The sequence below is a fragment of the Dermacentor silvarum genome, chromosome 4 (genome assembly GCF_013339745.2).
Source record: "Dermacentor silvarum isolate Dsil-2018 chromosome 4, BIME_Dsil_1.4, whole genome shotgun sequence".
NCBI classification, from domain to species: domain Eukaryota; kingdom Metazoa; phylum Arthropoda; class Arachnida; order Ixodida; family Ixodidae; genus Dermacentor; species Dermacentor silvarum.
The window spans coordinates 120,463,110-120,481,187 of record NC_051157.2 but is presented as its reverse complement, the minus strand read 5'-3'; the positions used below and the strand labels follow the sequence as shown (position 1 = coordinate 120,481,187).

Here is an 18,078-nt window from a genome sequence, read left to right as displayed (position 1 = left end):
AATTTACAAAGTGCTGCAGAGAAGCGCCCTTTTAGTGCAAGGAGTGAGGCAAGGCGGAACCAAGGTAGCGCCAACGCTACCTTAACTTAAGGGAGCTCCAAGGAAGGCCTCAGTGAGGGCACCTTAGTAAGGAGCGTTCCAGAATATGTTATAAGGCGTCCTCAAGCAGTTGAGGTCTCCTCAGTGAGGTAAGGAGCGTTTCAGAATACGGGCCTTAAAGGCGAAGCTTAAGCGTCCTCCAATTTTTTCTTTCTCCTGGCTCAGCGCGCCGCGGAGAGAAGAGAGGCGGGGGTCGGGAAGGCAGGGAGCTAACGAGGAGGAGACCGCGTGCGCATGCACGTGGTCTCCTTCTCCTCCTCTGGCTTGCCATGGCTACGGCGCGGCAGTTTCTTGGCACGCACCACAAATTACGGCTGGCTTAAACAGCTTCGCTGTTAAAAAGTTCAGTATCGCATCTACCCTACTGAAGCCCTTCAAACTCAGGTAAATTCTGCACTGTACCGAAAGGTACACACTCAATATATTACGGTTCATTCACTGACCTGGTTGATCATTGAGTTTTTCTGATACAGGCGTAATTAACTTCCCTTGATCTCCGTATCGACAGTGTATTTTGTACAGTGCAATATTCGGCGTCGAGTGATCCGGACAGTTTCCGAGCACGAAGCTATGGTGCTCATCATAGCTGTAGCTGCTCCGTTATATAAACAGTCCGTACCTGGATTCTATACTGAAGTAGATGGAGCCGAGAGCTGTGCTAATTAATGGCCCATACTTGACGAAAGACTTTTATACCACTACCATCTCCTCCTCTTTTTTTCAGTTCCCGCGATGTCTAAAACGGACTAAGCTTACTTTATTGCTTGTAATTGTGTGCCGTGCTGTTTCTGTGTCAGCTTGTACAACCAATATATTATTTTTGGTGAGACACCGCCTCACCGCTGCTTAACCCTTTGAAATATCCCAAGATGACAATATGCCCTACGATGACGCTCATTATCTTCAACAAGAACAGTTTATTTTCAAGTGAATGATTTACAATAGCGCAAGATAAATATAAAAATTGCTCGCTCCTTGTTACGGACAATGTGCTTAGCACTGGATATCGTTCAAATTTTCTTTAAGGTTCTTGCAGCATGTATATTCTAGCATTCAACTACGAAGATGACCACGTTACCAGAAGGCACTTGGATTCATATCATTACCGGCCAAATGCGCAGTACGCATTGAAAAGAGCATACGTTACGGAAAACGTTGCCTTTCTGGATTCGTTCGGTCACTACACTACGGCCAGGGCCGAATGAGCGTTGAACGATCTGTTTCGGCAGTTTAAGCTTTAAATTTGCAGCTCTGCACTGACAGAATGCCGTACAGGCTCCGGCTGAATAAGATTCAGCTTATTGCAGGTCATTCGAACTATATTAAGAGGAATAAGAAACACGAAAAAATTGCAGTATCTTTACTTCTCTCCGTAGTTAGTGTTATTTAATAAGAAAATAAATTTTGAAAGGTAAGAGCCTTACGCTTTATTGCTCTAGGATATGTCCACAGCATTTAAAGGAGCAAGTGGTCATCAGCGAAACCCTTCATTTGTTTGTCGCTAGCAAACGCTTTCAAATTTTGCTGGTGACCTTGCCTTTGCCGCAGGACCAAAAAGCATACCAATATTTGAGAGCTTCCCGTAACGGGACACGTGATTGCATTATACATGCGCTCTTTTCACTTACGACTAAGATATATTATCTACGAGAACACTAGACACTTTGACTCCCAGCACAGGGACATTAAGCCATCTGACGCAAGCCTCTGGCTGGCACCGAAGAGCCATAAGAAGAAAAAGGCCGAAGAACCAACCTTCGATACGAGGTAGTCCAGGGAAGATTGAGAAAAGCCCATTAGCTCCCGAAGGATACTCTGACAAGCAATGACATGCAAACATCACCTGCGCTCAGGTAAAGGGACCCTATAGCTCTCTACCGGAGAGCTGCCTATCAAAAGTTTTCCTCTAGTAGAGACATCCGCCACTGAGGCTTGGAAGAATAGTCACGAATAATGCTTATGATATGTTAGCACTCCCTTCACGGAAGAGCCACGTGCGCTACGGACATCTTGCATATCAAAACAGTCACTCGTTATAATACTGCCTGCAAACCGTCGTTCCATTCGGATGCCAGTGGCAAATGGCGCCACGCACGTCGTCGTGGCAATGGAAAGACAGAAGTTACGTCCCATAGTTCGGGAGGAGCAGGCGACCAAAACACAGCACCGAGAAGAGGGCAGCAGGCTTCATGCAACATTTTCCTGGAAAGAAGGGAGCAGTTGATTTTGTGTGGTGGCCCAGTTGTCAGACTGTCCGCGCCTTGTGCAACAACCTAAGAAATTAGATGCAGTCCCCATCACATCGCTTGTCTTTCCTGGGAAGTTGAACCGAGCACTCGTAGCCCCGGTATGCTTAAACAGCGCATTCGCGCCCACAGACCAATTTTTCGAGTAATCACATCGTCACGCGAGCTGTCCCACTCCTATCGCACTGCCGATATCCGCACCCTCTTGCCTTTCTCTTTCTCATTTTCCTTTTCTTTGTCTTCCTCCGGCAGCGGTGGCCTGTGGTGCGCCAGCCGCAGCTCTTCGTCCAGTTGCAACCTGGTGAGCTTGCAGTCAATGAGGAAAGTGGCCACAAGGGGAAGCCGCCACTTGCCCTTGAACTTGGGCTTGGGCATGGCGAAGATGACCAGCTTGAACATGCCCACACGCTGAGGCACAATTTGGAACGTCACGCGACGGTCCTTGTCCTCGCGCGTGATCATGCCCTTGAGGTCCATCTCGACACTATCCGCATCGAGCAGCTGGTGGCTCACAAGCATCGTTTCGGACAAGTCGATGGTCAGCTTTCGCTTGGCGCCCCACGACACAATGACGGGCCCCGTCTGATCGACGAGCCGCATGTTGTAGTCGTAGAAAGCTTGCGTGGGTCCCCACGGGACCTCGTTGAGCGGGTACGGCACCAGGTACTTCTTGGCACGGAGGCAGTCCAGGAGGAAGACGCCGATGTTCTGGAGGCTGGCGGCGGCGGCAGCGGCACCCCCATCTGTTGCGGCCGTTCCACGCATGTCGCGTTCGCGGTTGGCGTAGATCTTGAGGATGTATCGTCCTTCCGCGGGCGGCGTGACGCCGAAGCAGGCCACGCACCGGTCCTCGAGCAGGTGGCAGAACACGTAGTTGTTGAGCGCCGCGTTCTCCATCTCGTCGGACGGGTAGAGCTTGAACTTGTAGCGCATCGGCTCGTGCGAGGCGATCCGTAGCTCCGTGCGCACCTTGAATACGATGGGATTCTGCGGCCGTGTTCGCAAGCGCATGTTGAGGTGGAAGAAGTGCGGCGTCACCTTTGGGAGCGAGTTGAACTCGTCGAGTGTCAGGTGCTTCTCCAGTAACTGCCACCTGGATGTCATGAAAGGAGACAAAGAAATATTAGAATACCTCACCAATTTGCGCTAGATTTGCAAGTTTACAATGGCGACGTGTAAACTGTCAAAGCAAGAATAGTGGGGCGCGTAACCATGCCCTGCCTTTGAGAGGCCCCCGTTGGGAGCACGCAATACTGTGAAATAGAAGTTAGTGACGCATGGTACATGATCGAGAGCTGGGCGTGCTCTCAATCTTAACTATATGAAAAAAATTATACTTTGATTTTAGATCATTTAAGTGTAATTATAGCACAGATTCTTTTTTTTTTCGTTCACAGATGCCTCTGAGTGTCCATGCCGTAAGCACTCTGCCGAAAGCAAATCAAATCTGCATGTCCAGAAGAAAAATTGGCATGACAAGAAAACTTACGTTAACCGACCTCTACAGCAATGCTCATCCTTTTATAAGTTTGACAACGATGCGCCTAATTATTTCAATTATTCAAATGAGCCTAGTTATTCCCATTTCTATGCAGGCAAGTACTGCTCGCTCGCTCGCTCGTTCGTTCGTTCGTTCGTTCGTTGTTCGTTTTCTTGACGTTGACTACCATCATTGATAGCTCCTGCAGATTTGTTTTTTTTTTTTCACTGGAAATGTCAACCTGCGCTACTAAGACAACTAACTTGTTCGCAGCGATACCATTTTCTGCCGACCTATAGCGGCTTCACGCACCCTTTCGTAGTGTTTTGACCTCTGTAGCAGTGTTTTTACTAAGGAAACGAACAACTGCTTGGGGTAGTCGGCATCGTGTAATCTTGACACCTGCGCGGTAGGTCTGCTTTCATCTGAGTGCATGCACGGGGCTAGGTTTACTTATGGCATTCGAAACCGCGAGTTCGCCATAGCCATCTTGACCAGCTTAGTGCGGGATGCATTGAACGAAACAATCAGCTGTCTCACGCATGTTGTCCGCAGACTTGGTTGATTAAAAACGCTAGCCCCATATATGAAAGCCAGATGGAGCCCTCTTCCGGAAACTCGTACATAAGCGTTAGTGGATGAAGGTTTTCATTTAAAATTGTTAGTGTTGTCGAACACAAGAGTAAAAGAGTGAATCATCAGTGTCAAATAAAATAAAATAATAACATCAGCGATCCTGAAAACTTTATATTCTCTAGAATCTGGTTGGTTAGATGTCACAGTGTTTTCCGGGTAGGCAGGGACAGGTAACTTAACAACGGCGCAATACACAAACCGATAAAAGATCCTCTTTTCTGCAAAGACGCCATACTGCGCCACTCGGAAAACGTCGACGTTCGGCCCAGCCGCAACAAATCAAGGAATATGTTACACTACATGGGATATGTGTAAAGGCGTTTATTGCACGCAAGCGTTAGAGCCGACCGTTGGATCAGCTCAGGGAACTGCGGGAGCGAGCGGCGTAGTCCGAGCGATGAGCTAGCTGGAGAGTTTGACCCACTAGACAGCTCTGGTAAGGATGCCCCACTGCATCGTCCCTCTTCTTCACTACTATTACCCCGGGGACGAAAAAGGGAGCCGTCCGGCGACCTAACAGTTCGTCACTATTAGTGGATCGTAATACGGCTTGAGGCGCTCGATGTTGACAATGTCGCGTCCGCGACGGCGCATGTCCGAAGATGGTTCAACGGGCTCAATCACATAGTTGACGGGTGATGCACGCTCGACGATGCGGTAGGTACCTTCATACTTGGGCATTAACTTGGAAGACAGACCAGGTGCAGCGGAAGGAACTGAGAGCCATACAAGCGATCCAGGAAGAAAGGTGGGCGCAGAGGTGGTGTCACCGCGAGTGTTCTTCTGGCGCTCTTGGTCATTGGAGGTAAAGGCCCGGGCGAGGTCGCGGCACTCTTCGGCATGTCTCACCGTATCAGAAATGGGCACACATTCAGATGCGTCGGGCCGGTATGGTAGCATTGTGTCGATGGTGTGTGATGGGTGCCGGCCGTACAGCTGGTCTGCAGCCACCCAGCGTCGCATCATCCATGACCAACCGTTCACCCCGTCCATATTACGACCCACCTTCCGGTGTGTCACCAACATACCGCCCGCCGCTGAACACCCACCGTTCCCCATCTCCACGCCGGCGCTCGCTATCGCCGATGCGGCCTCGTGCCGGCCCTCGGGATGAGGAAAACTAACAGTCGCAGTCCAAGAGGCAAGGGCTGCGACAACGTCGAACTGCACAAGTCCTCATTGCAGCCCATCCAATGTGATAGACGTGTTTGTCGACGGTGTCCGCGCGTCTGCACTCGTGGACACAGGAGCAGCCGTATGTGTTATGGACGCTAAACTTTGCCGCTTCCTTCGGAAAGTCACGACACCCCTGTCCGGACTATCCCTTCGAACAGCCAGTGCTCAGCACATTCGACCCTTGGCGTCTTGCACAGCTCGTGTAGAAATTCAGGACGCTGTATACGCTGTAGAATTCTTCCTCATTTCCTCCTGTTCTCACGATGTCATCCTCGGCTGGGATTTTCTCTCGCGCCACAATGCCGTTATGGATTGCGCGCGGGCCGAAATAGAACTATCGCCGCTGCTAGAGTTTGACCCACTAGACAGCTCTGGTAAGGATGCCCCACTGCATCGTCCCTCTTCTTCACTACATATGTTCTAAAACGCCACACCACCACATTGAAAAGTGCATTCTTCAATACTGGACACTTCTTGGTGTGGGAGAGAATAACAAAAATGTTAAGTGTCTATATTAAACGCCTAAATCTGCCGGTCTCGGAACTCAGTCAGGTACCGAATTACTTGGTACGAATTATTGGCCAGGAAAGAGCCGTTTACGGGCAGCCACCTCAAAATTTCTTGCAAGTACAAACCGACTGTAATAACGACTGCAGTTGCACAATACATGTTGTGTGTCCTCAGTAACTGAACGCATACGTGAGCCACACCTGAGAAGTGAAGTTTGCATCTAAAGAAGTTGGCGTAAGCCACGTTGAGCCGCATGCTGTGTTCAGTGAAGAAACGTTTTATAGTGTCCGGAGCAAGTCTCTAAAAGGTGTGATATTAAGGCAGCCAAGTTTATCGCTCTTAACTCTGGCCTCGGTATTTGGTGGTTGAGGTAAGCAGAAAGAGTCCGATTCATTTCTGCGGTGAAATGTCACAGTAAAGGAGACAGTAGGGTGGCTCCGTGCGCAGATATAGTCTCTAGAGAGAGGCACTCGGTAAGAGATCGAGAAAGAGAGTGCAAGAAAGGCAGGAAAGTGTGGTTCACCTTGAGTAATTCTTTTCCATCTCGTCGTAAGGAAAGTGCGTCCATATCAGCACCTCAGGGTCGGTCATGAAGAAGTGTTCGTTGATTTTCCTTATAAACTTCCCGGTGTGGTCTGTGTAGCCTGTGCAAGAAAAGAAGGACAGAAAGCGAATTTGAACATCATTGCCAGCAGTAACACGTGTGCTTTGACAGTAACAATTATCCTAAAATGTTTAACTTTAAAGAATTACGTTTGAGATCACATCTAATTAGTTAGCTGGCTACAGGGTAAAACAGCCTAGCTCATAAAATGTTCTTTCTCGACCTTAACAGCATCTGCAGAAACGTTATGGCTGTAAAAAATTGCGATGTAACTCCGTCACCGATATATGCTCGTATTCTAATGAAAATGCGGTTAAACTACGTTAGGTACTTAAGAAATGAGGTTACGATGACGAACCGTTGTCATTGATAGATGCCCTTGTCAAAATTAAACTTTTGTCAACTCAACCGCAAGCTAGAAGCTCAGCGGTTAAGAAAGGAATATTGCCATCACATGGCACCAGCTTACATTGATGTATTTGCCCAATGTCTAGAAATAAAGAAAACAAATTGTGTCTGTGACCTAATGGGAAGACAATGGAGCTGCTGTGTTCGGAGACTGGCTCGAAAGTCACCGTCTGGTTCGAAAGTCACCGTCAGAGACATAACTTTATTTCTATTAAGAGGTGTCAAGCCTGTTGATAGAGCCACCTAGGCAGCAACCAATTTTGTTTAAAAGCGCGATCCTTGCTCCCTATTCATATACCGACCGATCCCCTATTGCTCGGTAAGAGGCAAAGAATGCGCCACATTAATTACCGCCATCTCGCGTAGAACGCGCAACGCTGAGCCAGACGTGCAATTAGACGTATACGAGAGAAGAGAACTTATGACGTCACTGGCTAAGCACCTGCTCACAATACAACAAGGTCCCGGACACTGAGGCTAATTTCTCCTGTGCCATGGATGGCGCCACAATCGTAAATTCTGTTTCACACTCATCACCATGCAGGAACGCTTTTTTTTTTTTTTTTGTTAAAAGCATACACACGCTGCTGCCTTAGCCAATCCCCATAATTATATATTAGTACCCCTAATAGTTTGCTAAATATGTAATAAAAAAGAATAAAGAATGTGTGCTTTGAAATGGCTCGAATATGAAATCACATAAAGTGGTGGTTAAGAGCAGTAACAAGCCGAGTCGATGGACGATCCAGTGTTTGGGCTCTCGCCGTGTGTGGTTCAACGAGTAGAAGCTGTGTGATGGTACTGCTATCCCGTGCGCGCTAGCGCACGCGGGTGCGTAGTCACATGAGATTTTTTTTTATATTTCGCGGGTTTTCTCACTTCGCCGGAAACGACAAACACGCGATGTGTATCTCACTGGAAACATCTCATTTTGAAGTCTCTTCCAATTGTCTACAGCTCCCTTATTGGCACCCTGACGATCATCGCAAAAGCGTCTCAGTTATATAATTACTTTTAAAAACTAATTAACGAATTAGTGTGTCTTGGAGTATAAAATTACTTGCGGTATCTTCCCTGTACTCAGACCAACATGATGGTGGTGCTATTAGCGTGGGACGATCCGTCTTTCCCTAAAGCTTCGTGTATGATAGCTGGGACAGCCTGTATAATGCTTTTTACTACACTACGTCTGGTCGGCTCGCAATTTAGATACCGAGCCATAAAATCGGACTCTGATTCCAAAGTTACGTTGACTCAAGCTGAACTTATTCTGTGTGGTGATGTATTATGGTAATGTCTTGTGGCAGCCCTGTCCAACGGAGTCCCGGAATAGGGACCCGCCGGACCCTTTCCAGCAATAATTAATACAACATATAATTTTCAATAAATGTTTTATTCATTCATTCTTCTGACTGTGTCATAACATCGATTGTAATTTCCCAACGCCACACTAAGCGTGAACGCAATCAGAGTAAGATAAAATGAACTGAAATACCCCGTTTGTCGCTGGGAACGTAGCAGACGAGAAAGGCCGAGTCTCCTTACTGTCGTCAGTGGAGTGCCACTCGCAGCGTCACCATTGGTCTCGTGGAAGGCTAGTAGATATATCTATGCACTACATAACACGTACAGCTTCCAAGTAACGCAGGTGGTAAATGGGAGACATGCGGATCGCAATGACGTGCAGGTTTTCCCCGTGCCAGCTCTTCATCATGGAGGTCGCGATGACGTCATTGCGTCAGGGTTTACCTCTTCTCTTTGGCGCTGAAAGGTTCCGAGATTCTTTTTTTTTTTCTTTCGTGTGTCTTAATTATTACACAAATGTCATTCCGTAATTCCTAAACAATGCATTTGTAATGGAAACTGAATTCGGCATTGATTTCGCAATGGGCCCTTTTAGTGCACGAAGGTGCGTGCAATGAGCAAAGGCAGTTTCCGGATATAAGCTTGTGAAACCTGATTAACGTATAAAGTATCTAAGGTTTACTTGCAATGTTATCAAAATTCCGGGTGACTTCAAAGATAATTATTGCAGCATCTAAGCGGCATATATATATATATATATATATATATATATATATATATATATATATCATCAACAGGTAGCCAGGTTACTGCCCAGTAAAACACTTAGACTTGCCTTAGGATTCCTCGCCCTGAATGCGAATAATTGGACTGGCGGCAGCCGTGATACCTCCAATTAAAATTATGTTTATTGTTATGTATTATTGAGCCATTAGATTCATTAGCCATTCAGATGCAATAATGAATAGCAGAACTATTTTTGCAACGTTCAGGTGCCTTGTAAAATATGCCGGGAATTGCCTGTTCGTATTCAAAGAAGCACAGCATTCCTTGGTGGATAGTGATATATACATTGCAAGTAAACTGAGCAGCCTAATTCTGTATGTTAATTATGTCCTTGCTGATTACCATCAGGAAAGCACGGTCTCTCGTCGATACACGAGTTTGCGCAATTGAACGTTCCGAAGTCACAATTTTTTTTTCCCTTTTCTTAAAGGATAGTAACTTTATTCTTAGACATATGACGTGCTCCGCTCGTAGCTTGAAGCGAGCGCTAGCCCGACCTAGCATGGCTTTTCAATAGATACGACTGCACTTGCAAGAACACTGGGAACTGCTGTCATTGGTTTAGGCCTGATTTCTCTAGCTGAACAATACCAGGATTCTGACAATACGTTTTCTGAATGAAACTACTTAAGTCCAGTGTTTATCATTCGGTCATGTAGCCCCCACACATCCTTGTCTATTCGAATGGGTACTTATTTGCTATTCCTTGCAGTAGTGTACTTTATTTCTTATTATCATTTTTATCCAGACCCGCCTCCTTGCTTCTCACAGTAAAAAAATACTTTATTCCACTAAACAATCTAGTGCAATACGGTGCAAGTACATCTATTATAAAAGCGAAAGATTTTTCTTTCGCTTCAATTAACCTCATTTAATCTCAGCACGCAAGTTCGGCGAAAAGAAGACGAAAGAGCTAATGATACATCAAACAAAGTTTATTTTTTTAATGAGAACCAGCAATCAACCACAGAACCGATGATTCCCACGTGGTGCTAACGTTCCAAACACGTCAGACAACAGAGAAAACTGATTTCGTCACTGTGCGAGCATGACACTCCTCGTAAACCGCTTTGCGCATTATGCCGGCCCATTATTCTTGATTTTCGAGCACATGGTGGCACTCCTAAGTTTCTTGAATGCTAGCTGAGTGTCTGAATCAGTTATTGAGGACAAATCAGCCCATAAATAAAATATTTTGCGCTGATTGTCCGCAGTAGTTCGCGAATAATGTTCTGGGGTAACGCGGAAATTATTCATACACCATCTAACCATATCGAACGGTTAAATAATTACATTGGTTCAGTTATAATTATATTTAGCCCACCAATGTGGGAACTATAGCTGGGTGCCAAAATTTGCTTGTCTGCAAACGTACTTGGCAACTACCCAAATTATCACTAAAGTTTATTTGCAAAGATTCTAGAAGTAACGTTATCGAAATTTCAAGCGGCTATTCGATCCGGGAACTAAACTGAATGGAGCCTTCTCGCAAGTTTATTCTACTCCATTATTTTTTTTTCGCTTCGACTTTCCAACCCGTAGCTCTCTTAGGTTCTTTCGATGCTAGGGGAGCGTCTGAATCAGTTACTGAGGCCAAGTCACATGTAAATCCAATAAAATGCGCTGAATCTGAAGCCGGGTTTTCAGTGGCGTCTATTCCGATTTCGGGATGTACAGTTGAACTGTAAGAGTTGGCCACGCTTACACGCAAGCCTCCGACACAGTGCTTTGTTTTGAAGGCAGCTCACGCAGTCACGTAGTACACTGTAGTATATCATAAGCACAATATACAAAGGTGCCCGATTGCTGTGATACAGCTCCGGTGTTAAAGCACGCGCATGTTATTGTAACCATTCTAAAAACATCATTTCTGTATCGTGATGCGTTCTTTAAGATCATTACTTAAAGATCATGATCATTTAAGAGGTCATTACTGATATACTTTCGCTAGCTTTCTCATCAAAATGACATCATTAAGGAGTCTATAAAAAGCATTAGACATGACAGGGTGTATAAAAAACAGCGGCTTGCCTCTGCAATAGTAATGCTACTATGTCACCATCTAAAAGCAATGTCACACTGCCTACAGGCGCTTGCAAGGCTTGTGCGCATAAAAGTGCTTCGTGTAACTGTGGTATCTTTACAGTGTCGAACACCGTCGTACGGTTGGTGCCGCATCATGAATCAAATACCAACCTGTGCCCCAAGTTGTGTCGATAAGCCTCCATGCACCTAGGATGAAGACCGCGTTCCAGGCGTGGGTGACGTCTTGACCCGGATGGAACTGGTGACCGGGACGGTAGTCAAAACCCTTGGCGAAGCCTTGCAGAGTCTTTTCTCTGATACCTGCAAGCCTGCAAAAAATACAATTACGATGTTATGTTTCCAATGCGCTAAACCAAGCGGTAGTCCACAGAGACTGGGGCTCCTTCGCCCAACTGTCGGCTACATTGCGCACACGATGCCACTCCCCATGTATTTCGAGATCGCATAATGTCGAAACACATTCACGCACGCAAGCAAACACTGGCATGCGCGCGAGTGGCTTGTCATACCACGTGACCTTCGCTTTAAAAAAGTGTTGCCTCCTAACACCGGGATTTAGCCAGCCCCTCCTTTACGTGATCCTCGTTTTACATCAAACGGGAGTATGCCTTCTCTCCTGCAGCAATGGGACATGCCTTGGCATCGCTCTATAAATAAATTACACCCGCATGGTACATTATGGCCGTGAACTGTCCATCCACACAGAGGTATGCTTCCAGCATGCCCAAACACCACCCAGTGCAAATTTGGTGAATATTGGACACTTTTCCGACAATCAATAGGACAATATATGTTTGGCAACTGCATTTCAATAACAGGCAGAGTATTACAGTGACAAAGACCAAGAAAACAAAGAACCTACACAAACAAGACTCGTATGCAAAAGACTTCACTGCAAACGTAATCCGTACAAACTGAAAACGTGAACGGAGGCCAGCAATGACCGGCTTCAGATTCAGATCAACACGGAGTACTCAACCGGGTGACAACGATGATGATGCACTTTGTCAAATAAAAAATAAGAGCAGCAGTTGTGGAGAGGGTCCCTCAGTCGAGGGTGCCGCCGGGCCCACCTTTCATTGCTTCAGCCATGAAGGCTGCCAGCTGCTACTGAGCCAGCAGTGATGCTGCGAGAGTCAACCAAGCACTCGCAGGCGTAGGTGATAAGTTGGCGGATGTTGGGTGAGAAGGGTGGAGAGGAGGGCAGGGCCACAGTATATGAGAGCCATTGGGATGCATGCCAAACCTGTGACATCACGGTGGTGGTTCCTGCGCGCGTGCGCGAAGGAGTTGTGAACGTGTGGGAGAAATAAGAAACCCTGTCTGAGCTTGTCGGATAAGATCGCCGTATGCGGGAACGCGTGGCGGGCAATTCGATAGGACTGGGAAGAAATTGGAGGAGTTCGGGAATCATGTGAGCTTGGCGCGGGGAGGTCGTGAGCCTGGCAAAACAGGTGAAGCAATTAGCCCGTTCGTTGCCCGACAGTATCCGCGGGGCCAGGGACGCATACGATCTCAAGGGGTGTAAGAAGACTACTTTGGAGAATATGCGTCAGAAGGGTAGGACGTTTCCCGCGTAAAAGGAGACGAGAGGCGGCCATGGAGTCTCTGAAAATGATAAGCAGGTGAGGGATGACAGGGGGAGGACAGCGGCAAGCAGCTACTATGGCATGCAGTAAAGCAAGTGTGTGACCTGTAACCGAGAGGACTTCTCTATGAAGGATGGCATAGCGGTTCGAAAGAACCACTATGGCGGAGCCGAGTTTAAACCACGCTAGTATCCGTGTAATAGAAGTTACGATTTGGATGACTGTGTGTGAAATGCTGAAAATAACGGATTCGAGCCCCGCGGCGTTGTGTTTACACAGGGGTTCACGTTGCGAGGTAATAGCGTGATTCGTATAAGTGCCCCGCAGGATGACGAAAGTTTGGTAGATGTGGTGGAGAAGAGAAGACGGAGAAGAGAAAAGACGGAGAAGCTGATATTGGCCAGGATTTGGCGCCCCTGATTGGCGATGCTCAGGCGAAGTTCTTGATCCTGGTTGTGACGCGTGAATCAGGATGTTCTCTTCTGTAGTGTTGTGGACGTCCAGCTCATTTAGGCGGTCATTACTGGCACTGATTGGAAAGCCCAAAGCAACTTTTATTGATTTGCCTATGAGTGTGTCAAGATGGTTAATGTCCTGTTGGCGAAGAGATCAATAAGGGAGCTGGTAGCGATAGTGAGATAAGAGGAGTGCTTCCCTGAAAAGAAGACGTTCAAGTTCGCGTAGGCAACCTGCTAGCGACTCGACGCATTAGGAGTAAAATTTGTTCTCCTTGCTGTAAAATGTCCCGGACTGCCGAAGAGTTTTCACCAACAGATTGGTGAAATTTTAGTAGTGGAATGAGATGACGATCTAGCAGTAATGCTAGGGGAGGAGGTTGACATCGAGGATAGTGGACAAGGAGGAGAGCAGATTTAGCAGGGGAGTAAGAAAGCCTGATTGTTTTGGCAGCAGCCGAAGCAGTAGAAAGGGCGTCTTGTAGGCAGTCTTTCATATATCTCGGTGAACCTAGGTTGGACCACATGGCCGTGTTATCTGGATACATAGTACAGTGGGTGGAGGTTAATGGTTCGAGGGTGTGGTGAATGATGCACGTGACGAGGTTGAAGAGGAGGGGAGGGAGAACTGAGCTCTCTGGTGTGCCGCGTTCAGGATGCAATATACGGATGATGTCGGGGCATCTGCCAATCGTCGGGAGGAGGGGCGTCCACGTAGGAAGGGTGACGACGAGACGTAGTTAACTCAAACCGAAAAACAGTAACTCTTGGTTAACATCTAGAATCCGAGAAAATGCGAGACAGTCACTCAGACACCTCTCTATTCAACATGGACGCTAACCTAAGACATAACCACAACATTAGCACACAAAACAAAACTAATCGAGATTGCAGAAAAGGCCCGTTACACGCAAAATCGCTGAAATGGAAAAATGAGCACATCCTCATCGGCAACTAGGCAACGTGAAGACAATATGGACACAAACACATCCCTCGAAGAGCAGAATAACAAAAAGAGATCCACAAACTATTAACACGCACAAAACTAAACAAGCATGTAAACATGAAATAGGAAACTACAGTTTCAAAGTGTCAATACGCTTGGAGAAATTGTACGCGGATACAAATTTGGAAACGGATGAAATGACTGAAGCAATCCCGAAATCTTTACAAACCTAATAACGAACATAATGGCAGCCGTGTCAGCTTTAGGAAGAAGACGCGATGGTTGCCGAGGAGGCGTGCGATCGTACCTACATTTATTTGTGGAGGTGGAGGACGGAGCAGCGGCTGCATCCCAAATCGAGATAGAGTGAGTTCGCGTTCTACTCTCTCGTGACATGAGTTCGCCGAGATTCGCGGCGCGATGACGGCCGAAGATGATCAGCGATGAAGAAGATGACGCTACATCAGCCAACGTACAATTACTGACCCAATTCGTTAGACATGTAAAGTTAACAAGACTCCCATAGAGTACGCTTACGCATTAGAAATGAAACAAACCTGTAAAGAAGATTAACTGCTCACAAACAACAGTCCGTGCACAAGACCAAAGTACCTGCAATGTGCAATGGCTAATAAACCGGCAGCGTAGCAATGGAACTTCAAGACGCTAGCCCGCCATCGTGCGCCGCTATCCTTTCAGTGCGTGGTAACGAAAGGAGAAATACCAGCCATTCTATTCCCTACAAGATGTCCAACTAATTTTGCTGCCAGGCTTCGTGGCACATGTGTCACAAACAGCCCATGCCACATTTGTCGGGAGAGACTTGGTGAACAGACAACCACTCGAAGCACCATACATCATCAAAAATTACACCGAAACGACAAGGAATAAAATCTCAACAACAAATTTGTGCAGCAAATTATGCAACATACACAAGCAAACGCAGGGGTGTTTTGTTGTTGATGCAGCTGTGCTGCGATTAAAAATACACTTTGGTCATTTATTAGAAAGTGACTTCAATGCTACATGCAACTTATGAGATTACAATAAAAACAATCTGTAAAGAAATCAGCTGCACAAAAAAAGCGTAAAAAATAACGGCACCACTGGGAATACACAATTTCAAACAATTCATAATCTCACAGAGAAAATGACAACATATTAGAACTTTGAAAAGGCAGAGTACAAATTAAAACACTCACGGTGCGCTAACAAGTGACCGCACCCTATACAAGTACGTTGCACGCAAACAAAAAGGACATCGCAACAGAAGAATACAACATATAGGGGTCATTGGGAAATATTCCGCAGGTAAAGCAATGGTCCCGGGCACGAAATAACCACGTAACCATGGTTTGACTTGGTACGAGCATGGACACAGGCACATGTGCAGGAAATATCAGAAACCACAATAATTCAAAACAAATAAGCATCTCTTGCACCTCAGCTGTAAAGACACGCATGCGTTGAATAAAATATTGAAAACAAACAAGTGCAAGAGGCAACTCAAAAATAGCATCAAACGCATCCCTAAGGAATAGTTGAATGCTCCCATCTCGTACCATCTTAGCAACACTTGTCGCATCATAAGACGACTACTAGATTCCCATCCAACTACACAACACCTAATTCACGAAACACTCACAAAGCTTATTGGTGAGTCCGAAACCGAGGGCCAACTGAAAAACACATACATAGCCACATCATCACATCCCCTGTGCACATATCACACGGGCTCCACCGCACATAAATCGTACCTCAGGGAAGTAATGACATTGCAGAAATGAAAGGGATGATTACAGATGTTAGGCCAAATCACATGATCTGAAGCACATGACCGAAGTTTAGTTGCCTAAGCTCACTGACAAAAACTACGAATAGCTATTACAATGAATCAATAAGGTATGGACAAGAGCACACTACCAGTGAAATCGGAAGAGGGCACTATCATGTTAATCGCGAAACACACCTCTATAACTTCTTGTGTAGGAGAAATTATGAAGGAGATTATCCCCAATAAACTTACGAATCACCTAGAATAAATACAATATTTAAGATGCAATAAAGCCGTATACCGTAAACATATATTAACTCAGGACGCATTATTAAAACTGCAGCAAGACGTAACAAATAAAGAAGACAACTTGACGCTAAAAGTTGTTTTAGTGATATTATCTAAAGAAAGTATTCCATAATAGAATAGGCACGGTGCCATAATAAAAGAAATAACATCTATTGATTGCGGCCACAAAATTTGCAATTACGTAAACCACTTCATCAGTAAATGACGTCAAGTATTAAACTGTCCACACCCACTAAGGGGAGAACCTCAAGGATCGGTCTTACGACAATTTTATTTATTTATATATTTACTTACTTGTTTATTTTATACTCCTTCCACCCACTTTCCTACTTAGACTAATGAGGAATCAGTACAGATGAATGATTTATTCATTAGTCAAGTCATTTAAACCTTGTCACAAATCGCATATACCAAGCCCAGGGAAAAGTATATCGTACATATAATACAGCATATATATATATATATATATATATATATATATATATATATTCACAATACGATATTGATCATGTAAACATACCTAAATCCCATACAGGTACACAGAGAGGGAAAAGCAGATGGATAATTATCTCCTAAAAAGGGCACCGTGACCACCCGCTTAAAAAAGACAAAAAAAAAAAGGAAAATAAGGAGGCACATAACGACACATCACATCATACACAGTGTATTGTACTGCAGACCAGAGTGTACTGCCGAAGTCGACAAAAACTCCAGCCCACCTTTGTGAGCCTCGTATCGAGTTGAAGGTCAACCTTTCAGAAATAAAAAAAAGGGGGGGGGTATCATTCAGCGCAGGCCGAGAAAGATTATGTTTCTGAAATTTGCTCAGCACTTCAGAGCGACAGCTACTGAAAGTTGGGCATTCTGAAAGCAAGTGCTTAAGTGTTTCTCTATAGCGTCCGCAAGCCGGGCGCGATGGGCTCGGCGCTCTCCCTCGCCGCTCAAGGCGATTTTCTATATTAGCACACCCGATGCGTGAATTCCGAAAAAGCTATCCTGAGGAAAAACCAAGTGTGCCCGGCATATGTATAGAGGACGCTGCATTGTGGCCCTGAATGTCAGTGAAAATACTACCGATGACAGGACTCAAATTTGCTCAAGTACGATCCGAGCTCCTGCTTCTCTTTAACGGCAGATTACGACCGTCAGCCATCATATTAACAAACAAAAGCGCACGAATACTAACTGCGCATTGAAATAGATTTAGGCCTGCATATACAATAAGGTATATAGAGGTGCAAGAACAACAATACAGCACCTACTCAGACGACGACTAGCCGATGCTCCGGCTGCGCAGATGACCCAATAGAGTCAAGGCCTTTACGAAGATCGATCACGCACCGGTGCGTTTGTGCCAGTTCACTCGACTATAGAGCCCCGGAGAAGACAAGGGAGAAGACCTGTTGTTTGCAGGTTGTCAGGTAGAGTCTTCCTTTCGACATTGAAGTGCAGGCAGGACCAAATTAAGTATTGTCGCGTCACCAATTTCTTTACATTCTTCGCATAATGAAGAGGCACTTCGCCCATTTTTGAACGGTCTTGCTGGAGTGCAAGCCAATCCTGTTATTCTATAAGTAGAGTCGTTTTCAATCAGTTATGCCCTTTCACCCACACGGCTCATATGGCGAGGTCCAAAGCGACCGAAAGTATTTCCGAGCTCGTGTGTGCAAAAGGTAATGTTCCCCGAAGAGCTGAGGAGAGTTTATAAG

The 18,078-nt window shown here is 45.9% G+C and overlaps 1 protein-coding gene across 1 annotated transcript in view; it reads right to left on the bottom strand.

Annotated features, from left to right (window-relative positions):
• Positions 1 to 1,071: 1,071 nt before the first annotated feature.
• LOC119448864 (uncharacterized) overlaps positions 1,072 to 18,078 on the bottom strand; it is a 64,636-nt gene continuing 47,629 nt past the window's right edge. Inside the window, exons 7-9 of the mRNA XM_037712075.2 lie at positions 11,447 to 11,604; positions 6,671 to 6,791; positions 1,072 to 3,438 (exon numbers count right to left, since the gene is read on the bottom strand). Of these exons, the coding sequence (XP_037568003.1) occupies positions 2,523 to 3,438; positions 6,671 to 6,791; positions 11,447 to 11,604 (1,195 nt within the window). The 3' untranslated portion in view covers positions 1,072 to 2,522. The remainder of the gene's footprint in view (positions 3,439 to 6,670; positions 6,792 to 11,446; positions 11,605 to 18,078) is intronic.